A 25645-nucleotide genomic window follows, 5' to 3' on the forward strand; every position below is an offset into this window, starting at 1 on the left:
GTGTTACTGACTTCGATTTTTTTTACAAATTTATTGTTTTGTTTTTTACTAATGATAAATTACCTTGTTGAAATGTCTTTTAATCATTGAACATTTTTACATCCCAATTTATTACTTTTACACGCGTTGAAAAAATAACTTATCAAGTTTCGTGATTTCACCATTCATTATCATTCTCATCCTATCTTTCTTGATAGACCATTATTTTACCTAAAAATATTTTTTGTTTGAAGAATTGAAAATAATTATCAGCATTGGGGATTTAGGAGTGTTTTTTCTTTTGAATGATTATTCTATTTTCCTAGAATTCATTTAAATAAACTATTTTTAATTCAATATAACATAAAATATTAAATATAATTATATTAAATATAATATAATATTAAATATAAACTATTTATAATTAAATAACCTTTGAATTCAGGTTTGATTAGAATAATTGGATATCAAGTTAGAGAGAGAAAATTATCGTTTTGATTTACTTTATCTTTATAATATTGTAATATAATAACTAATATTGTAATATTTCAGCCAAGAAAATATTTGAAAATAACTGTTTGTAGACCATTAACACATGCTACCAATCTATAAACGTAATCATATTTGCTGCCTGTAATCAATTGTTTTTTTTTTCTTTTATATTTAAAAAAAATTTTTACGGTGAATTATATTATGTCTGTACTAAGAATGTATGCTTGTTACAGTTTTATGAAGTATAAATTAAATCAGATTTCCGCTCCAGTTTAACAATAGTTAGTTACGTTCAATGATCGAAGGCATAGTTCAAGTGGGTACCCTATTAAAGTTGTGGCAAATTTCAATGCTGTCATGATTTAATAAGCTTTAAAATTTCTAACGGTGAATATTTATTTTATTATTTTAAATGTTGATAAAAATAAATTAAAATTAGAAATAAATCTTACTTAATTCCTTCAGTACTTAAATGCTGTAAGCAAATTACTTGTATTAAAAAGCTGGCGATGAAGGAAGAGGAAATGCTATTTCAAGATTTATTCTAGTAGAATTACAGATAAAATGTACAAGAAAGTGATTTTAAATTTCTGGGTAAACATTTAGATACAATAGTTAACTTATTCTTGATGAATTATACATAAAATGATCACGAAAGTATTTTAAGCCACGAGAAAAACATTTACATGCAATATTTAAAGTTTTTTTTATTTTTATTTCATTTGTAAATCATTGTAGTGGAATTTAAATCTTTATGCAGATACATAAAAAGTTTTCTGAATAAAGATTTAAAGTGACATTCAATAGATGTAACAGTTAAGGGTTTATTATTATTGATTTATTCTAAGGAATCGCACGTAAAACGTACAAAAAAATTCTTTTAAATTTTGGAAATTTATTGGATGCAATATAGTTAAAGGAGGAGTTCATTTTATCTTATAGGGGTGCCACCTCTATGTATTATCCAGAATCTATCTAAAACAAATCTTTGAACAATCTGTGCAGGAGGTAAGATTATTCCTATTTGAGTTCCTGGAAGTAGACCAAACACCCCTTTTCGATCATAAATTTTTTCTGCGCGTCAGTTCTTCTTTACTATTTACCCCCCTCAAAGTCCAACCCCCGCCTTGAGAAATGGATTTGTGAGAGGGCTGCTGGCCTTTCTCCATCAACCCATGAGCTTCCCCACTGATTTACTGGAAACGGGGGGGATGACACTACGACCCAGTAGGTAGTCTAAGAGGAGGATTGTATTCTTTTGGACCCTGTTTAGAATCTTGTGGTTTTTGGAATGGAATTTGTTTTTAGAATTTGCGATTGGGAATTAGTTGCAGTGATTTTTTTTTCACGCCCATGCAGTTTTTTTTTCTTCAAGTGTCGTTAGTAATGTCTTTCTTCCCATATTCCTCTTCGAACTTTATTACAGTATACTTGATGTTAGGTTATCTATTTATAATTGATAGCTGAATTAAGCTAAACTATATGAATAAAACGCGCATAATGGCACAAAACAGTCATACTTTTATTTCGATTCTATAAACAATAACCTATATCTGTGTCAAATCACGGAATCATTCTGTGCTATGACACACTTTCCTTCGCTCATTCTGTGTTTCGACTCTGAAAGTTATTCTGATACTAATATATCCGTTACTGTAATATGCTATTTCTGTTTCTATGCCATTTTTGCGCTTTATTTATGTTTATTATGCTTTTCATGAGTGGCACATAATATACCTTTTCTTCATTTCAATTGATTGCTCTTTGCAGCTTCAAACGAGATTCAGAATGGAATCTTCATTTCAATTGATTTCACTTATCAACTTCAAGCGAGATTCAGAGGAGAATCTTTATTTCAATTGATTGCATTTTGCTTCTTCAAGCAGTATTCAGAGGGGAATTGTCACCAGAAACTTGATCATTTTATTTATATTTTTTCTTCTTCCAGTCCTATGCATATATATATACTCCCGTTAAAGATAGAATATGATGGACCCTCAAACCACCATCGTCCGAGAAATGTCGATAATATCATAGTCTGTTGGGTGTACATTTTAAACAGTAGTTAGTTAAAAAATGTCATTATTTCTAGCCTGACCAGCAAATGTCGTTTTTCAGCATGAAGCCATAATAAATGTGGCATAAATCAAAAATTGTAATCATAATTTCTTTAGTTAATCCCTGTCATCAGTGCATTTAAATTTCGGTTTTTCATAGTAATGTATTCATTAACTGTAGGTTGAAACAAAACGAACGCATTTAATCTGAATGTGGGGTGTCAACGAATAAATTGCGAACATTTTAAAACGGGTGGCACACAGAATGTTTTAGAAAATGAAAAAATGCATGAAACTAGTTCCTAGTGTATACAGTAACGTTTTAAAAAAAGGAAAATTGTAGATTTAAATATGCTATGTTCAGCTGTATAACATAATTTTCTTTTTTTTTAACTAAACCATTTTATAAAGTTTTTAAATAGATAGAACGTCTTATATTATGCTTTCTCAATTTAAGAACTACATCATTCAATCTTAGATTTTCGTTGATTTTTTTTGAAGATTAAAAAGTGCTTTTTCAAAACGTAAAAAGTCTGAGCACTTTTTTAAATAAATTTTTAAACGCAAATATTAACCGAAATAGTGACAAGTTCAAAAGAATCGAAATATATCAGTATATAGTAAATATCTTAATGAATTTTAATTTTTTTAGCTCGTTTTCTGAGAATTTTTTTTCTTTAACTCTTGATTCTCTCAAAACCCTAAGTCATCAATATAATTTGAGATTCTGTTTTTATTTCTATATAGCTTCAACCATAGAATATAAGATATATAATTAGTGAATTAACTATATATAATTAACGAAAAGAGGCATCATTTTTAATTTTAAGAAATTGATTTATCAGAAGATAAGAACAATCTCCACGTAAAATACTACATAATTTAATTATAATTGAGTGATAAAAAACATTTTGATACATCTTTATGTGTGTAGAGGTAGTTCTTAACGTAATATGAACCCAAGAAAACAATAGAGCAATCAAGTTGACGCGCAGCAGATAATTTGTTGTGTTGTAAATAAAGTTACAAGGGAGCTACTCCAAGTGCCACTATAGCTAATTACGATGAATTTCAGATACTGGTGGTTCTCTATTTTGTTCTTTTTATAAAAGTCTGTTTTCAGAATAAATAGAAAGAATTTCGGTATATTAATTCAAACGTATTCGCTGAACTAAAGATTCAATGTCGTGGAGTTTTGGTATTAGTAAACTAAAAAGTGAATATCTTCCTATATGGTGAATATCTTCCAAATCTCGGTAACCAAAACATGTGTCTTTATTTTATGTTCAAAAGCAGAACTTTTTCTCCTCGCTTAAATATTATTGTACAACCTCTAATATGTTTAATTTTTCACTTCATGATATGAAAAAACTATGCATCTTCAAAAAATCTTAATAGAGATCGTCACGATACAACGATACATTGTTGTGAAGCTTGTGCACATTACTACGAAGATAAAATTTACTGTCAATTATGTCTTTGTTTATGGAAAGAGTTAGAAAAGTTATTTTTGTCACCATTTATATTTACTGCTTTCTGTTTCCTTCGCTAATCAGTTATAATGTATTCATTCTCACCTTCTTCAGTAGTGATTTAATAGATTTCAGCAGTATTTTTGCCCTTGCTTAAATATTAATGTACAGCCTCTAATATGTTTATTTCTTTGCTTCAATTCAGTAATAAAATTGCATAATAAAACAAAAATCTAAAATATTAATGAAAGTTATAGCGAAACACTTGTACATTGGGGTGGCAATGAAGATACAATATACTTAATGTTCTCAACCCTTGGACCCTCTCTAGTTAATCAGAAGATGTAGAGCCCTCCCTCCATCATTTTTTAATAGCCTTAAATAACTATTGTTTCATTTGATTGAACCTTTAAGTAAAGCCTTGCCAGGAGTTGAAATCATAAGAATTACTAAAAAATCAAATCGTTTGATTCGAGCTTTCGAATGTTCCTCACTGGATAAATAATTCGTAACTATTTATTTTATTCATCCCTGGGAATTCCTTCAAATAGGATAAACTATTTTTATGAATATGCTAATTTTCACACATCACGCTTTAGGTCTTGTATAACATTTATTTTTTCAAAAGTGTTTTTTATCATTCAGTTTTGTATAATATTTATTCCTATGCTGCGCTATATCTTAATATCCATCGCTGATAAAACAAATTGAATTAAAAAATATTCGTGTTATGTAAAAATTCTTTTGCATAACACGAATTCTATAAATAATTATCTCTTATTCTAAATTTTAAAAAAAACGAACAAAAGGAGTCTTTTTTTGTCGTTAAGTAAACTAGGCGTCAAATCTTGTTTAATACAATGAAGCACCGTTTATACTTTATTACACCGTATATACATTTATGCGACGTTTGTTTCATTTGCTGTCTTAATTCATCTTTAATCTCTGCCATTTTGAAGTAGTTCGTGTTTACGATGGATAAAAATTATTATTATAGATTTCCCACTCCCCTACCTTTTTGTTTGTTTGGTTGATTGTTTAAATACATAAATATTTGACCTAGAGTAGAGAAACAATTTTTACTTATACGTATAACTAACTGCTTGTAAGAGTCGTAAGCGTTTGTAGAGTCTTGATGTACATTAAAGGTATGATTTTTTCAACGTATTTAACAAATGTTTTGTTTTCAATTTGAATTGCTACTATCTATACGAATAATAGTAAATTAACAACGCCCTTAAGTTAATATTAATCTTACGATGGACTTCTGTGTGTTTTACTCCCGTTCCTCTAAACACTGCTTTACTCTGTTGTATTTCATAGTTATTTCTGAACACAAAAATGCATCTCCAATATTTGTGCTTCACATTAGTATTGAGTATGATTGATAAAAGTAATGTGAGCCCCCTACAATCTTAAAACCGATAAGATATTTACCTTCAAAAATAATTGACTTTTTATACTTGAATTAAACCTCCTTTCATAACAGTTATACTTCATAATGTAGAGTTCATATCAGAAGATGTTTCAAGTGTTTTATCTTTTGTATGCATTCCTCTCTCTGTTGACTGATCGAATCTTTATCGTTACGACATTGTTAAGTATTTCATTAAGAGAGAATTATTGAAATCAATTTTTAAGTCATTTCGTGAGTGTGTGTATAGAAGTTAAAATTATTGAGAAAACATGAAAAATAGTATAATAAAAATTAATGAATAGAGGAGAAAAAATTATTAAAATAAAATATATTTAAAAACATTTTTAAAAAAATATTTGTTTAAAAAAATTAAAAAGCCGGAAGACAAAATAATGAAAAGGCATGATTTCGTCATCAGTTCTCACGATTACATCGGTCAAAAAAGGGTGCTTTCTAATATTGTATTAATGTAGTCAAAGTAAAATATATCAATATAGTAGTGTGAGGAGCATCCCAAAAAATACGAAACGAAAATAGAACATCTCAAGTAAAAAATATACGAAATGAAACATTTCAAGTAAAAAACAGAAAATAAAATGCAAGAAAAATACGGAATAAAATGCAACCTGTAATCTATAAAGTGAATAGCGAAATTCCGAAATCCTCGCACATTCCGGAATCTTTATAAACGTACTATAAATGAACTATATTTTTACGTGAAGTTTTATTTTGAAGTGGTAGAAAAATACATTGATAATTTTTCCCCACATAAGGTTGTGTTTACAGGCATATTTATTCCGCATTCCTTTAGGTTTGTTCGATCTTTTAAAACAAAATAAATGGAAAGTAAATGCTTAGCTAAATAAAATAGTAATAAACAGATTAAAACCTATTACTAAAATATTGACATCGTATGGTTCAGCTTTATCAAGTCAAGTTTCATTTTCAAACGCTGCATCAAAGAACAGATCTTTATTAATTGACTTGATTTCAGTCACTTGGAAAACAGCAGGAAAAGAACATAAATAAATGCTCAGCATTGTTTAATAATTATAGTTGACTGAAAATTTGATTAACATTTTGATTAGGAATATTTCAAATATATTTCGAACAAAAAGAATATTTAATGAAGAGATCTTAAAACAGAGGCTCCCATTCGATGAGAAATTTAAAAGAGTTTATTGAATGAACTGAATTCTATATTGCTGACTCCGTGAAGTTCTCTATTGCTGACTCCGTGTCATTATTTTCGATTCTGAATATTTCATTAATTATCTGAATAATTTCACTTTTCAAGATGACTGTCATCGTAAGAAATGATTTCGAATGTATTAGTTTAAATGAGGTCATATAACCCCTTGGAATAACAGCATTGTTGGAAAATTTAAATATTTCATTAACACGAAAATTCTCGTTTAATCTACTCTCAGTTTCGTTGCTTTTTAAAAAAAAAAACAACTGGTTATTAGTCTGAACAGAAGCTCTAATTATTTCTCTTTTTATTGTATTTTCTCTGCTTTTTAAATGGAGGGAAAATAAATATGTGCAAAGTAGATGACATAGATTATAACATTAATTTTAAAATTATGTACGGGAGTTAAATTATAGTTATAGAAAAAGTTGTTTTCGCACGTAAGAAAAGGCACAGGACATATAAATTACGCTGAATTGAAAACCTTATCTTATTTCATTCTGTAAATAGGGTGGGAAAATGCAATTCTGATTTGTTTTAAGACAAACAATTACAAGTAAATAAAAAAAAATGATTATGACTTTAAATAAATGATTAATTATACTTTTTATTAATTTTAATAGTTATTATTTAATTAAAATTATTATTAATTAATAATGTTTTTTTTAAATTTTTTTTTCATTTAACATGCAAACAATTGAATTTTCAAATTTGAATTAATTAAATACACTCATTATTTATTTAACTTGAAAGACTAGATTAATGTCTTTTTTTAAAAATGCCAAATCTGGTAATGGTCCACAACTGTCAAATCTTGTAGCTTTTCCATCATTCTAATATTTGAACCATAAAGTTATTTATTTTCTCAAACGTGATAACTATATAATGTGTTTTAGTATTTTCGTCATTTACAAGCTCTACATTGTGGGAAAAAAAACACAATTGCGTTCTGATCAATTATAGTAGATGGTTCCAAGAATTGTAGTGTGAGTTGCTGTTTTCCTTTGCAGAACATTAAAACCATTAAGCATCTATTTTCTCAAGGGTGATAATTATTTAAGGAATTTCAACTAACGGGTTGTTACGTGAGTTTAACATTATTTTTAAATATTTGGGTTCACATAAAATTGTAAAAATAGTTGCAATATTTAAAGATGTTATGCTCTTTTTAATCCTTATAATCTTACTATTAGAGAGCACTCCTGAAAATTAAAGAAAATTGAATCTGCCTGCTTCAAAAGTTTTTAAATCTATAAATACATTAACTTATTGTATAAAAATATAATGACATAACTATATGCTTGAATATGTAAGAGCTAGAAATTATTTTTTTCTACCAGCTTTATAAGTTTCTATTTCCTTTTAAAATGTTTCATTCAAACTATTTATTAAAATAAAACTTATTTTCAGTAAATCCAATTTGACGTTTACATTGCGTTAGATTCGTTTGTTTGAAATAAAATAATATTATCAACAAACATATGATAGATATTTGCTGTATATACAGTGGTGGTGAAAAGTGTGGACATTTTTTGAAAGTTTCATGTTTTTCAACTTTGTGTGCTTGTAGAATATATTAGTTTTCACTTAAATACAAACGTTTATATATCAAATTGAAGGTAATTTAATGTAGAATTTAATAATAAATACAGTATTACAATATCTGTATTACAAAAAAAGTTATGCAACTAATAGTAAGATCTATCTTAGATTTGCATTTTTTTAAAGTGATACTTACACAATCAATACTTAGTAGGATAACCCTTATTTTTTAAGACAGCTTCACAGCGTCTTTTCATCGAGTGAACTAGTTTTTGCAGTTCATCTTTCTTAATCACATGGTGCCAAGAATCAATTATAGCTTCAATAAGTTGTCTTTTATTGGATGGACGTTTTTTTTTTTGTACAATAATTTTCAAACGTCGCCACAAATTTTCAATTGGATTGAGATCAGGGCTGTTTTCCGGCCATGATAATATATCCATGCCTTTATTTTGAAACCATGCTTTGCATACTTTTGCTGTGGGGCATGGAGCTGAATCCTGCTGAAAAATAAATGGTGCGTTCTTGAGGAAGAGATCCCTGTTGGAAGGTATCAATTTTGGTTTCAGAACAGTTTCGATGTATTTTTTGGCATTCAGGATGCCATCAATCAATCACTTGAATTCGGCCCACGCCATCTGCAGACATACATGCCCAAATCATGACATTTGTTGGTTTTTTTGTAGTTGCTTCAATGCAATCAGGATGAAGTGCTTCACCTACTCTACGTCTCACGTATTTTCTACCATCGCTACCAAAGAGCGATATTTTGCTCTCATCGCTCCAGATTACTTGCTTCCATTGATTTTCTGACCATTTAATATGCTCTTGTGCCCACTTAACTCGTTTCGGTCAGAAAATCAATAGAAGTAAGTAAAAAAACAATAAAAAGCTGTTTAATTGGAGTATTATTTTAAATAGGGTTAAATAGGTCGTAAATCGTTTTGCCTCAAAATTTTGTTAAAGCTCTCAATAAAAAAAGGTTAGCTGTTGTTGCGCAAATAACTATAAACACTGAAAACTTATGAATTTAAAAAATAAATTCTCTTAAGTAGTTAAATTTCTGTCTTCAAGACAGACTATTAAATCTGTTGACTCCTAGCTATAATGTTAAGAAAACTTCCATATTTTTAGTTTCTATAAGAAATATGATAAGATGAAATTTTAAATTTTCTTCAACTTACCATTTTCTAAAGAAGAATACTCATTCCTTTACCAAAAAGTCACTTTATGTAGTGTCACTGTATTTCCTCAACGCATGCTTAAATAACCAACATCATTATTAAAGTTATTCTATTTATTTAAAAAGGAAACTAAAAAAAAAATTAAATGGAGAACTGGTTTAAAAATAAACTGGCAAAGCTGTTGACCTCTCTTGTTACTGTATAGAAAAACTACATATTTTTACTTTCTATAAAAAATATGTTAACTAAAATGAGTTTTTTCATTTTGCTCAACTTGTAATTTCCTGCTAAATAATCCTAATTTGTTCACCAAAAAGCCACTTATGCGTCACAATCCATTTATCAACAAAAATGTTAATTCAGAATTAAATGGAAAATATTTTTTATAGATTGCCATTTATAAAATATGCCCACAAAATTGTACTACTATTTATACTCTATTTTATGCGAGATACTTTTTTAGAGTCATGAAATAAGTCAAGGCAAGATATATTTTAGATTATGAATCACAGAATACTGTTAGTTATAGCAAATAATATATCATCGAACAATGGATAGCAATTAGTGTAGCAGATTATTGCTTTTTCTTGTTAACAAATGCAGATTTTTCATATGCCTTTATATTTAGAGACAACACCCTTTACGTTTATTAAAAATAAATCGGACTAAATTATACCATTTTTTTTAGCATTTGTTTGCTTTTAATTTTAAAGCAATCAACATTTTTATTTAATCATTTTCAACCTACTTTAAATTTAATTCGATTCATATAATTATGTGCCACAAGTTAACGCATTCTCAGATTTGTCTTTTTTTCCTTCTCCGGTTTTGCAAGAAATAAATTATTTCCAAAGTGGAAATGAAATACATTCCTAGACTCACTTTCTTTCATGATGTTATCTAGACTTGCTATCGAAGAAGATGTTATCGAATTGAATTCTTGGCTGAATTTGGCGATTCTAAAAATTCCAATTTATGATACGGAAATAAGCCTCAGTCAAAGGAAATGAGAACCATATGAGTCGGACAACTTGATTGATTAAAGAGGGTCTCTGTTTGTACAAATTGGGCAACTCAGTTTGCTTTCCTCTCGCATCAATCCGGAAATAGGTGACAATCTTAAATGATTTTAATAGTCAATCAATGAGGATCAACGAGGCATTTTGTTGTAGTCCTTCGACGTAAATGAGGATTCTTTAGTCAAATGTTTGCCTTATAAATTGCAGAATCGTATTACAATATCAAAAGATATCCTTTACTATTGCAATAAATGTATTCCACACGCATTGTTATAATTTTCATTTTAAAATGATGGTATTCTGTCCATCCAATCAACCGTAAAGTTGACGCTAGAGAGCATTTTTTACCTTTACGGTTTTCAAACCTTTTACAACTAGCATGGTTCCAAAACCGAAAAAAAGAAATGGGTATTGGAGCAAGATTTTTTTGTTAGGTTTAGGCATTGGAGTTAGGTTGGGGTTGAGTTGTGTAAACAGTGGAATGTGGTTTATATAGTTAATCTGATTGCTTCACTTATACTAAGAGATAGGAAATGCTAGATTTTTTTGTGTTCAGCAGCTTTAGGGTGCTGCCATCTAGGCGTGGATAAGAGTATCGTATTCTAATAGTCAAGGGTCATAAATTGGAGAGTGCAGGAAACTCTTCATGTGTGCTATTCGTGTGGTGAAATGAATGGATGAAATAGTGTGGTTTCAACGCTGAGACTTGAACCCCCGATCTCTCGGTCAGATTAGTCCTCACGGCTATAATATGTACCCATCTGCACGAAACTAAGTGGCTTCATTGGATGAACTTTGTTGGTGTGCTAAAATTCTGGTTGTTTAACCGTATTAGGTGAAAGTAGTTAGGAAACGGTTTTTTTTCTTCACAGTTTACAGTTTGAATATCATCTTATTTATGGTTATTTGACTGTTTTGTTTGAATATGGTAAAATAACAATTAAATAAATTGTTATTTACCCATTTTATCCGAGAAATTTCTAAAGAGTGCAGAAATCGGTAGTGGAATTGATTTTTTTTCCCATTATGATTTTATATTTAAGGGGAATTTCCTCTTCTTTGCCCCCAATATAAAATAATTGTTGACGTGGTCATACTGAATAGAATATTTTAGTATCCTATTAATGTATTGATCTTTGTACTTGTTCGACGCCAAATACGGTGTAACGCGGTGCAACGGTGTATAAATACTTTTTCATTCAACATAAATGATAGAACGAGCGCGCTTAATGAACAATTATGAGAGATCGCAATTCTCATAAGTATTACTGAATTCTGTAGTTGGGAGATTTTATCTTCCTTTATTTCTGTTTTGCATTTGAGTTGGATGAATGAATGTTATTACCATGTTTTTCTAAAGCAGATTATAAATATCTAAAATTTTTTACTCATTCTTTTTTTAATAGTCGACTTTCGATTATTAAATCTAAATTGACACATTTTTCGATATTTCTGACTACATTAGTCTTATATTTATCTTTTTCTTATTTTATTTACACTAATAATTTCAAACTCAGTTTTCCGGTGGAGAAAATAGCTGTTCACAAAATTTGTAATAAAGCTTCACATATTTGTACCACGTTAGAGAACAGTTTTTCATTCCTTCTTTTAAATCCAGAAAGAAATTTCTTGGTGCTTTACTTGACTGTCGCAGAAAATTTAAACTATATTTAGTTTAAAGATAAACGACTCTATCCTCAACACAAAATCACATAAATATTTCTAGAATAACTAATGACCAATTGATATAGTTAATCATGATCAGGATCGGGCATTTAATTAATTATTAAATTATCGAAACAATAACCTCACAGAAATACCATTGCATGACGAATCATTAAGCAGAAGCATAAGATAGTTGAAGACACAGCAAGTAATCAATTGAAATCCTTAATGCATTTTTACAATTGGAAGAAAGTGAAGTGATAATGTCTAACCGTGTGATTTAAATCAGATTTATTTGAATATCTGTAGGGGACCCATCTGATTGGCTTCTGAATCGACACTTGCCGCCATGACGTCACTTGCAGTTATCTAACGTGGAATAATTCTGTGGCATAATGCGAGCACTGATGTTAATGTTCAATGTAAATTGATTATAATTGGCTAAAAGAAGTTCTCTAAGTCAAATATCATAGGACAGGGCCGAAAATCGCCATCAGTAAATCAATGTCAAGTCGTAACCATAACTGTTTCAGAAATTTCCCAACATTTTTAAAATGAAGCGTTGATTGTTCTCACCAAAGAAATCTTGTAAGACAGTAATGCTAATTTCGTCTTTCAAGTGTGTCTTGAGAGAGTCAAAGAGTAGGGAGGTGGGGGGACCCAATATTTGTTGAGGTTAGAAGACAGCAACAAGTTCTGGAACTGAACGTAGATCTTTCCAAACATTAATTTCGGCTAATTTGTATCCAGACATTTAATGACAGCCGCGAAGGGGTGGGCAGTGATTATCCCAACTTGGCTTCCAGGCAGAATATATCTTCACCCTTGTAGGGCTTTTCTTAATTTTCTACAACTATCTCACGTGTTCACAAGGGAAGGAATCACTTAAATGGGCGGAGACATCTTGCGTAATATAAAGGTCTGCGAGAAAGAAAAAAATATATTTTAAATCATTGAGGTAATCTCATTGAGGGCAGAAAAAGTTATGGATACGTTGGATGATTATATTTTTGTTAGTCCTGTATTCAGTGATGGGATATTCAAATTGGATATGAATTTGAATTTTAAATGTCTCATTCATTCTCCATAGTTGACGGTCCTAAATAGGATAAATGATGTATCAGGTTATTTCTGCCGAAGTGTAATAAATTTTAAATTATTAGGTCACGTCAAAAATGTTAGAAATACAGAAGTGAGGAGTTATTGATCTCAGATTGTCATCAATATTTCGTATTAAAATGGATATGTATCGTCTTTCATAGATAGGTGCTGTGTTAACGGCATTCAAAAAATTAAATGAAGCTAAGTAACTTTTCTTTCTTTTTCAAAGGACAGAAAAATAATGGAGAAATGAAAAGCGATCTTTTTTCTAATACAAGAGAATTTTAATGTGCCTTCAAACAACTGAAATCGATGCTTGTTTTCAAATAATATTTATATTGCTTCGATGCTATTTATTGAAACGGGTTGGTTTGAAAACAGTAGAGTTTTCGTGAATTTTAATTAAATCAACTATGATTTCTATTTTATGTTGAGGTTTATCTGTATTTTCCAAGTAATAATAGGAAATGACTAAAAATCTCTGAAGAATTTGTTTCAAAGCTTTTATTTATACTATTACTATTGGTTTAAATCTGAAAGTGTAATAAGTATAAACAATTAAAACACGTGTTTTTCAACGGTTAAAAAAAGAAGAAACTTAAATTTCTGGGAGAAAGATAAGTCATGGTTAGTAAGTTGTATAAAACTTTATTACGTCAGCACTCTTTCCTAAAATTTTCTTAAATCTGTTTATTATTTAATGGATAGGAATAATGAAAACATTTTTTAAACCTTGAACGAATCTTAAAAATATACAAATGTGAAAATTATAACGAATATTCATAATTAATTTAAACAGTTTGTTCATGTAAAGAACTTCCCCTAGCTATTCGTCTGGAGCAGTGGTGGTGACTATGGCAACGAGGTTTAACTATTTAAGTAGGGGTGTTGGGTCATCATTTAAAACAGGTTTTGGCTCGAGTCAGCGAGAGAAGGGGAATCAGCTAAGAAAGAAGCTCTTTGAAATGAAATAGCAGTAGGCGGCCTCAGGCTTCGTGGCGAGGGGAGTTTTTCTATAGAAAAACTATATAAGCCTTGATGATGAACACTAGAATCCTGGGTTTTCTACATACAATTTCAAGCATATGAATAGTGTGACTTTATCACTCAATTTATAAAAACCTTGTATGTTAAATTTAGTTAATTTTTATCAATAATTATCTTTCTAAATAATCTATATTTCTTTTAGGAGAAGAGTTCTAATGTTCCTGGCCCGAGTGAATATGGGTCGCCTCCTAAAAATTCTTCAGATGTCTGCAGGCCAGACAGTGCTTCACATACTGGTAAGTTTTGCAAAATACTGTTTGGAATAATAATTCAATATTCTTCGTACTTTCAGATTTTCTGATGTTGATATGCTTTCATTAACGCTGTTTTTCGAACCTCTGTCGTCAAAGAAAAGAAAAAAGCCACGTGCAATTGAAGCAATGTGATGATTTTAAACTAGTGTATGTATAATTCTGCCGTGTCGAATTATTTGGGCTTTAGAACAAACAAATTAATTAAATATTTTAAAAGATAAACTTTTTTAAAAAATCGCCAATTTGGCAACATTTTTTTTACCTAAATGAAAACTATCAAAATCACTACCGTATTCTCAGTTTTTGCAAATTTTTATGAGCCCAGGCAATGCAGCATTGGAGTAAGTTTTTAAATATTAAAAAAATAGATCTCAAACTCTTTTCATTTTCACGAAACTGTGCTTTTTCTCCATATGGACGTTTTGCGCCATTTTCAAAATAAGCGTAGACAACGCTGGCTGACCTAACAGTCATGTAACAGTTACAAAAATAGCATATTATTCGCAAAAAAGCATATTACGATGGTGCCTTCAAAAAACAGCCTAACTGTAAAGGACTGATGTTTCTAATCTAATATTTATTCTGTAGAATTGAAGCTGAATTATCCAGTTACGAATTTTTTTAAAATTTCATACTGAATTTTGAGAAAAGCTTGTGTTGCATATTTAACTGACAAACTCTGTTACGAACCGATAATAACTTATGTTCTGTTTTGTGTTTTTCAGAGGGAGTAAAAATAACTCCTGTTACAAAAGTTATTTTCTCTTAAAATGAAAAAAGAAATAGAGAAGTGTTGTAAATTGGATGACTCAATCAGGTCCAATCGGGATTAAACTCGATTCGAACAATAAGCTAGGTGGAATTCCTCCGTTTTAATAATAATAATAAAGAAGTTATTTCTTAATTATTTTTTAAAGCCACTTTTTTTTTTGATTTTATCCACAGTTTTTGAATCTTCAGGGAATGCATTTAAATTTGACTCGCATGTTTCATGCTTCCGTTTTTCCGTCGTAAAAAAGTAACTATTTTTTCCCTCTAAAACGATTTCAATTTTTTTTCTCTCGACTTTTTCGTTTTTAAAATGTGTTTATGTGTATATTCACTAAATCAATGAGGGGGGGGGGAAGATGGGTAACGGTGGATCCTCTTTCCCTCTTTTTTTTTACTCTTATATGTGATTTGACTGATTGCTGGTTTTAATTTTACAATGTGCTTTAAGTGTGTGTCAATTGAATCGCTTAAAATAAATAAATTAAATAAAAATAAGGGGGGGAAAAAGATCGAGAGAGTAGGCTAACTACGGAATTTGGAACTTTTTTTTACGGAAAGTGATTCGAATGATTATAATTTTTGTTTTCAAACTGTGGTGAAATGTGTGCTATGAAATTTATGATTTCCTTTCTTTCAAAAAGGGGTGAGTGGGGGGGAGGGTAAAAGGAAACTTATCCGCCCACACGTAGACGAAAGAAACGGAAATAAATTCTAAACGGAGAAAATTTACCCTGAGGTGAGGGTTGTGCTCTCCCCACTCTCCGACATTCCCGTGACATCCACCCCCCAAGGTCATTCCCCTAATCGTCAACTTGTGGTGATGGAATATTCTGTCAAGGAAAGATGTCACACTGAACGAGTTATGAGAATACATTTTTTTTTATTTTTTGGCTTGTTCTAAGCTTATCGTAGGTAGATAACACCCCATGAAACTGAGAAAGACTGTCACTTATACTTTTTTTATTTTTACTTTTACTTTTGAACTTAGAGGGTGGTTGGCGACTTTCAAATGTTTAACTATTCAGAGGTAACTCTCTCGCTTCAATTCGTTTATGTCATTAAAATAACTTAGATTTTATGTTTCGCATTAAATCGCTGAGAATTTTGTTACGTCTTGCGTATACATTTAAATGATCTGTGGTGTCACTTTAAATCTATCTTTTAGCATTTAAATGCACCCATTTGAGAATTTTGTTACAGAAAAAAAATGACTCAGAATAATCTGTGTTAAAAAAGTATTTCTGAACTCTGATTCATTTCTCTTGAAAGCCCTCATAGAGTCGAATTTTCATTTCCAAACAAACTTTTTCGTATTTTGATTCTCAAACCAAATGAATGTCATAAACTTAACAATCCAGCGGTTATTTATATGGGTATTTGCAGTGTTGCGAGTTTAAATGTTGAGAAAACGATTATAGATTTCAATGAAATAAGTAGAGCCACGATGGTTCAGGGGATAGAGCATTCGCCATCCAACACGGCGAAACGGGTTAGAATCCCAGTCGATACGAATCGGATTTGCACCGACCACAGTGCTGACGTAAAATATCCACAGTGGTAGACGGATCATGGGTTAGAGTCCCCTTGCCGTCAGGCTAACAGTGTGAGGTTCTCGTGGTGTTCCTTTCCCTGTATCGCAAATGCGGGTTAACTCCATCAAAAAAGTCCTCCGTGAATGCAAATTTCTCCCCGATACTTGATCCAGGAGTTTCTTTGTCTTCTGGATTAGGTTCAAAATGACAAGGAGTTGAACATTAGTAGTCGTAAACCCATCAAAATTGGGTCGGCTGTACAACGATGGTTATAAAATAAAATAAATAATAACAGCATTATTTTTTCTTTGAGCTGCGGTGGATCAGGGGATAGAGCGTTCGTCTCCCTATGAGGGGAACCGAGTTCGAATTCCAGTGGTGGCTGGTGGATACGAATTCTGCTCCCAACTCGCACCGACCACAGCGCTGACGTAAAATATCCTCAGTGGTAGACGGATCATGGGTTAGAGTCCCCTTGCCATCACGCAAATCTCCATGTCGCGCAAATGCTGGTGAGTTCCAACTAAAAGTCTTTCTGGAATGCTAGTGTGTCCCAATGCTTGATATAGGAGTTCTCCTGTCTTCTGGGTTGGGTTCAAAATGAAAAGGATACGGAGTTGACTAGTGGTAGTTGCAAACACAGAATTGGGTCGGATGTTCAACACCGGAAATAAAATTAAATTAAATGTAATTACCTGTTTTTCTCTGACAATGATAATTACTATTAATTAAAATAAATGAGTGTAAGGAAAATATTTAAACTCAAAATGTTTTATTGAACGAGTATGTTTAGAAACTTTAAATTAAGGTAATATAAATCTTCTGTAGCTTTTCCATTTAGTTTTAGAAATTTTCTTATAATTTCACTTAAATTTTACTTCTTAAAGGAATTATTATTCAAGCATTATTCTGAACGTGACCATCGACCTCACCCGTCCCCTTCCATTTTAATCCTCGGTGATCTATCTCCCCCATTAATACACTTTATTTATTTAAACCAAAACTTCTCGGAGGACTATAAAAATGACTGCTTCTACAAAACGCAACACCATCTTCGTAATCGCATTTCCTTCCTGACACACAAAAGAATGCCGACGCTTCGTTGTAGTGAAGGCGCGAAAGTACCAATTCTTGAAGTGCTCTTCCTCTGGGAATCCCCAATACACACACCTATCCAATACTTCCAATAACAAGCTTGTCATAGTTTTAGGAAGGAGCCTCAGGTGGATTATCCGATAACCTCAGTGAAGGCCCCCCAACAACAGCCCTTCCCTCTTCTGTTGATAAGCTTCTTATGTGTTTGCACATATTCCCATTCTTACCTGACTGACAGAGAAGTGTTTCTGGATGGATTCTCGGTAGTGGAAATTTTGTTGATGTGTTGAGTTCTTCTAATTGTAGATAGTTTTGTTATGATTCAACAATTTCAAACCGATTTTCATTTGTTGTGATGGGAGAAATAATTATTTTAAATTAATCTTTAATATTAACTGTAACTAAAGTTTTTGGATGGTTTCTCAGTAGTGGAAATTTTGTTGATGTGTGGAATTCTTTTATTGTAGATGGTTTTGTTATGATTCAACAATTTTAAAATAATCGTTAACATTAAATGTAACTAGGGTTTCTGGATCAATTCTCGGTAGTGGAAATTTTTGTGATGTCTGCTATTCTTCTGTTGAAGATAGTTTTTGTTATGATTTAAAAATACCAAATCCGTTTTCAATTATTAGTATGTGAAATAATTTTTTTTTAACCAATTGTTAATATAGTCTTTAATGTAACTAAGATTTTTAACTGATTCTTATTAGTTAGGCAAAAGAAATTTTGTACAATAGCCAAGTTTTTTGTTTATAGGTGTATTGTTAAGATTCCGAAATTCCGAATCAATTTTAATTTTTTGAAGTAAAACATAATTATTTTTTTCATAATTAAGGTTAGTATAAAAGTCGATTTTTAAGATATTAGATCATTTCGTAAGCTGGGTGGATCTTAAAGTAATCAGGCAAAAAAATTAATATTGTTGATATATGAAATTCTTTTGTTGTAAATGTTTTTGGGACTCGGAAATTTCAAATCAGTTTTAATTGTTGATAAGGTAATTCACTAGTATTTAATAATTAATCCGATGGTTGATTTTTCTTGCATTTTTGAGTGAAATAAATCAATTTAGTTGAGAAAATAATTTTATTATTGTTTTGGTTCAGACATTTGTGACTGATTTTGAATTGATGAAACATTTTCAAAGAAAATAGCATTTAATGATAATAAATTGGTTCTTTTTGAATAAATGCTTTTGCATGTCGTATGACACCAGTTAAGATACTTATCATTTGACTCTTCAATAATATTCCTTTTTTGAACTTCACGATTTCCTTTCTATATCCAACATTTTAAAATTTTATTTACTCTTAGCATAATTCAATTCAATTAGAAAATACTGTGAACTCTCAATTATTCAATTTGCGATCAATTAAGTAAGAATCATGCTCTTACAGAATTATCTCAAGAGAGAATCCTGGGCGATCAATAACAACATCGCACGTGTATAAATTGCCAAGATAAATACAAATTTTAACTATTACAAGTCACATTTTGTCCATAAAAGCTGCTTGAGCCGTGATGGCTCGGGTGAGAGAGCCTTTCAAAGAGGTGACTCGGGTTCGAATCCCAGTGATGGCAGCTGGTCGATACGAATGCCGAATCCGGCTTGCACCAACCACAGTGCTGACGTAAAATATCCGAAGTAGTCAACGGATCATGGGTTGGAGTCCTCTTGCCGTCAGACTAAACGTGGGAGGTTTTTCTATCCATGTAACGCGAATGCAGATTAGCTCCCTCAAAAAGTCCTCTACGGAGGTAAATTTCTCCCCATTATTTGATTTTGGAGTTCCCCAGTCTTCTAGATTGGGTTCAAAATGACAAGGCTATGTAGTTGAACATTAGTAGTCGTAAACTCAAAACATTGGGTTGGCTGTTCAACGACGGTTATAAAATAAAATAAAAGCTGCTTCCCCACCAAGTTGTTTATCTGCCAGAGGTAGAGTTCCCGTGATATTTCGTCTGCTTGATTCGACCCTGTTTCGCGATATTTTGTCTGCGGTATGAAATTCTTCCTCACGAATATTGTGACTATGTGAGATTTTATGATACGTTATTTTGTTTTCATAAGTATCTGCAGTACGGTATGTTGGTTTCGTGAGGATCTGTTCCACGATGATGTGACCGGATATTTTTCAATTTTTTTTTTTCTCCCCTCGAATCCCCTGGTTCATCCGAAATTTACATCACATTTAAGAACTGAAATCCATTGTGGAAAACGATTTTGCATTTTCTTTTTGTAAGTTACTACGAATGGTTTAAATTAAAGTAAATTATTATCTTAATTCAAACCATATGTTATTCATTTCTAATTCTTTCGTAACTAACTGGAAATTTTGCTATATAATAACTCTCTTTGTTTGCTCTATACTCGAATAGAAATAGCTGAGCACTTCATTGCTTAGGCTTGTAAAGTATTTATTTTTCTTTAATTTGTATATATTTATTGCAAAGTTTATATTTCTTCGGAGTGCGTAGTTAAGAGACGCACGCATTTTCCCTTTATTTTCTTCTAATGGTTATGTTTGGAGAAATGTGGGGACGTTTGCTGATAAATGTATCTCAATTTTGAAACAGACATTTCTTCTCAGTTATTGTTTCATTGAAAGTGTTGCTGATAAACCTTGTTGTTTATGCTACATTCTACAAAAAAAATGAGAAAAAATATTAAATAACACAAATGTTAGAAACGTTTACATTTAATTTTTTTTTTACTTTTTCTTTAAATACTAAATTGAATTCAGACAAAAACATTGTTTTTGCTAATCTATGTATAGTTTAGTAAAGAAGACACATGGTTCATTATTTATTTGGGTAAAAGTTAATGGAAGCAACGTACCATTTAGAATTTTTTTTTTTAAACAAATGGACATTTATTATCTACAAGAGCCTGTTTATTAAGTGTGCTCTCTGCTGGAAAAATAAGTTCGTCATTAAACCATAGTGTTGACAATCTTGCAAATTCGCAGCCACTTTGGTAAAGTCTTAACAATAAAGTTCAAAATGAACTACAGTTTCGGGTAATCAAGTTGAAAATATGATAATGTAATTTAACTTACCACCCTATTAAGGAACCCCACAAATTTAGACGCTATTACGGTTCAGCCAATTCCAAAGTTTCTGACAATGTAGCATCTCCACCACTTGCGATATTGAAAATAATAATAATAATAAAAAATGATGATTTATGCGATTAAGCGACTTATTTAGAGACAAGGACTTTTTTGCCATAAAAAATTATGAATACATAAGTAAAAACAGAGCTATGAAATCGAGAGTGAGAGAATCTCCAGTTAAAAACATTATTTAGTCTCGATTTTTGAAAAATATTAATCACCTTAGAAGAGATGTCATTCAACGTGAGAAATATCAAGACGATTCTATTGGATTCATACATTTTTTTTCTTCCTACAAAGTGTCACAAAAAATTATCTTTGGTCATTCCGTGTTTTCAGTTTTTTTTCTTCTTCTAGGCGTAAATGATCGATTCGACCCTCTTCCTCCCAAATCTTTCAAATGCATACCAAATGACTAATAATACCATCCCGTCGTAACTACATCACTCATTCCTGCTGTTATCTCGACTTTCAAGCTTCCACGTGTTGCTTCTTCCACTAGAAAACACTCCCCTCTTTTTCCTGGAGCCAGACTGTTGTTGGAATTGTCGCACATCGTGGGCGATTTACCTCGGGGAATGTTTGGCATTTGACAGCTCCAATTCATTCACTTGGACACTGTCCCTCCATTCACTTTATATTTCAAAAGGGTATTTCACCCTTCTCTTTGTCCCCCACCCTACACCATTTTCTATATTTGTGGAACGTTTTATTTGCAAGCCCTTGGTGGAGAGTATTTAGGTATTTTCCGTGTAACGCATTTCGTTCTAAGTTGTTGGACATGAAAAATGTATTTGTCACGCACCCTATTGTGGATTCGAAATGGGAAAGGAAGTGGTAATATTACCGAAGAAAAGTTCTCTGACTTTAAATGGAGCCTAGGTACGGTAGTTTAGGGTAATAAAATGTTCACGAAAGCGAAAAAATACTCTTTTTTTTTAACCATAAGAAAATATGCTATTTTCACTAAACATACCTATTAGTTGTTCCAACATTATTTAGATATTATTTCAAATGCTTTTTTTTTTTTTTTCAATTTTTATGAATATTTCAAAATGTATTATGCATTTTCAAAATAAATATGTCGTACCACGTTTTGAAAACAAATTATTGGAGATAAAGCACATAAAACAAGCATAAATATATTTAAAATATCAAGTGAAATAATTCTTTTTATGATATATGAATTATATATTTTATACAGATAGGATAAACAGGGCGTTTCTGAAAAATTTAAGAAAGCAATTGTAATTTACATATATTTTTGGCTAAAATAAAATTAAATTGTAACTAGTTTAATAAAAGTATACAACGTGTTAGCACAACTGTGCTCAATTTCAAAAATTTTGAATATGTAGAATATTTGTACGAGTGTGCCTGAATGTTAAAAAAGGTGTTTAGGGAGGAAGCAAAAACCTAATCTAGTTGCTTAAAACCAAAAGGTGTTGCATGGTGATTAAACTTTTCCAATTCTGTAGTTATCTTAAATGTAGCTATCAGATAATGTTTCTCACTTTCTCTTCTGATGCCGTTTTAGAGTGGGGGCTTCTTTATGCAACTTTTGAATCAACAGCTCCAGACTTGCAAATCCTCACTTTGAGAATTATTTGTATACCATCGCGCGTATTGTCGCATCAACTCTCTGCATGAGTTTGACTGATACAATGTTGTTAAAACCAGATCACAGAATTCTTCACTTTCAACATCAGCAAAAATATGTTTCGGAGTTCTTTCCCTGACACAATTATTGAAACTTTCGCTTCGATACGTGCAGACATTTTTGCATACATACATACTTTTTTGCAAAAGTTTTTTTTGAGGATAAATCTCGAAAGATCTTCCTTATTGCAAGGGGAATGGATATGATTATACAACTGCATCAAGTGCTTTCATCCACTTCACATAATGCGTGCTGAGGTTTGTCATCAACTTATGAAAGTAAACTGACCTTACTGCTTCTGACGTGTCTTCAACAGAGTTCACGATATTAATTCTAATTAATTGCTGAGCCATAATATTTCTGAATTAGCAAAACTTCTATTTCAATCGAACGTCCAGAAATTGTCTTCACCAGAGAGTGATTTCTCATTCTTGTAACAACATTGCTAATTGAGGTGTGCCATGAACCATCAACTGATATTGCAATATCACGTCATTCGCTCACTTTTCATTGATTTGATACAGAAACTATTTAACGAAATATTGTAGCTCTTAAATTTGTTCTGAGGTTCAGGACAGCTTTACCCATGCACCGCATTGCCTATGCTGATCTTAGATTATTTTTAAAATCAAAGTTTGGAAGGGGTATATAATATGCATTACCTCTACATTTATAATTTCCATAGAATATATTCATAAAAGTAGTTCTATTTACTTCAGATGCATCAAGATTCTGAGATGCGTTGCAAACGGCCACTTCATTTGTATTTCAAACTAATGATAATTTTACTTCCTTCATTCTAACTAATCATGATGACAATGAGATATGAAATTGATAACAACCATCTTATTGAAAACAACCATCTAATCAGCAAACTAAATCACAACAATGTGTACAACTGTTTCAAAAAAAAAAAAATCTGCCACACAGCTGGTAAATTTAACAACCGATCATTGTATTTGTGAGTTATGTTAAGAAAATAGATAAAACCAATTTAAAAGTAATGTTTATTCTAGTTCATATGTTTGAAACCGACTAACATGCATCAAGGGGGAGGGGCAATATTTGCTTACAATTTGTTTTCGTTTATTAAAAGCGGGCAAAATTGATTTTTCGAACGTTGGAGAGGTCTTACTTCCCCTTAAAGATTGCAATTCGGAAAGTTGACTTTTTTCTTCTTTCCGGACAAATTTGGCCTTTTTCCTCTTTTAATAACCATCAGAAATTCTGAATTGGTTCTTTCATTTCAATATAGCGACCAAAATTTTGTTGCGCTTTAGTACGAATAATAATCGTGTCCTCTGTAAATGATTTCTAATTAAGAAAACTCTCAGTGAGCTAGCTCTTGGCTCTATGTTATTTTTAATATAATGCGATTGGTAAGAGTGATTTAAGAAACAATATTAGAAATTCTGCTTTTAATGTTTCGGATAATGCTTGCAATCAGAGATCCTGCCACTGAGCAGATAAAGGTTAAAATGGTTATTAAAACCTATACTTATCATCAATTTTAATTGGGACTGTACAGTCTGCGGCCCTCAAATACTACGAAACTGGCATCAATTGGAGATTTGGTGAATTTTTTATGTGTTATTCAGATTAATTTCAATAAATTTAGAAGAAGAAGAATTATAACTATTGGCTTTAAAACAATTAATTGGTGCAAAAAGATTTAAGCCACAAAGAGTTAATTTTAACATTTAAATTTTTTTTTAATTATTTTTTTTTAATTATTTTTTTTAGTTAAAGCAATTTTTTTTTATTGAAACATGTTTTAAATAAATATAGCTGAAGGAATTTATTTAAAAAGTTCTTAATATAAGTAATTTCTTGACAGTACATAATAATATTATTAATAATAGCTATGAAATAAATTTTTCCATTCAAAAAGCTAACAACTTACTTTAATTTTATTTCAGAAAACTAAATGTTCAGTATACTTCAAATATTTTCGATTCATAAATATTGTGCTCACACACTTTGTTTTAATTTATACAATTTCCTACTTTCCTTACATTACGAAATAATAATTTAGCTATTATTAATTTAGACTAAAACTAAATTTATTACGACCCTGAAAGTCAAGTAAAAAAAAAAATAAAAATCTGTGGTGTTTTCAGAAAAGGTCGTACACAAGTAGTATAAATTGCTAACTAGAGAAGAATAAAAATAAATCTAGCCCTACTGATTTAATAAACAAACCACAATTTGAAATTAAAAATATAGAAGGCTGAGTGTATCTAACAAAGGTTAAAATAAATGCTTTGAAGTACTGTCCGTGGTTGAAACATTTTGGAGGTCCACTTTTACAAAAGTCCAATTCAACTTGTCTCCGATGGCTAAGCTTTGTAATTTTAAGATCTATGAGAGATGTTTTGGAAGGACAATGGGGAAATATTTAATATTAACCGTCATTTTAAATAACCTGATGTCCCCTTTGTCTTTTAACTTCTGGAGTCATTATTGAATCAGAGATAAGCTCCTGTAGTTCTGATTCGAAATGCCTCGTTCCGCGAAATGAAAAGCTGGGGGATTTTCTATCGTTGGACGAGATGTATCATCCCCTGTGCTTTTCGCTGAGCTGTAAATGGGGAAAAGGTACTTAAGCCATTAAAATATGCAACAGCTACGCTGTCCAGTAGGTGGGATACCTCCCTGTTGTCCAAGTTTTGGTTTCAAAGGGAACAATAGTTGTTGGAAATTTAAGTGGACCTTAAAATTTTGATTCGCGTGTCGTTTGTCTTCAATTGTTGATTAGATTTCAAAAGTATGTCCAGTGGTTGATGTGTTGCATTTGTCCCGACACGTTTGATCTCTTCCTGCTAACGGTTGAATTTGAAGCTTTTAAAGTTCGCGCAATTGAATTAAATTTCCCAAAAGTCTAGTTCAGATTGCAGTTGCAGCTCAGTTTATTGTGATTAATATGCCGATAATGATTCGCTGGGCATTCTCTAATGATGATAAACTTGAATTCAGTGCTGAATAATGAATGATTGACATCATTTAATGTTTAATTTCCGGATAGACAGGTTGGTCAAACATTTTCA

The 25645-nt window shown here is 31.1% G+C and overlaps 1 protein-coding gene across 2 annotated transcripts in view; it reads left to right on the forward strand.

The window, feature by feature from the left end:
- The window catches only part of LOC107450033 (protein pangolin, isoforms A/H/I/S), a 155697-nt gene that overhangs the window by 3090 nt on the left and 126962 nt on the right, over positions 1–25645 (forward strand). For both annotated transcript variants that reach the window (XM_021144539.3, XM_021144540.3), the window contains exon 2: positions 14310–14403. In XM_021144539.3, coding sequence (XP_021000198.1) covers positions 14310–14403 — 94 coding nt within the window. The remainder of the gene's footprint in view (positions 1–14309; positions 14404–25645) is intronic.

This window comes from Parasteatoda tepidariorum, chromosome 4, assembly GCF_043381705.1.
Source record: "Parasteatoda tepidariorum isolate YZ-2023 chromosome 4, CAS_Ptep_4.0, whole genome shotgun sequence".
NCBI classification, from domain to species: Eukaryota; Metazoa; Arthropoda; class Arachnida; order Araneae; family Theridiidae; genus Parasteatoda; species Parasteatoda tepidariorum.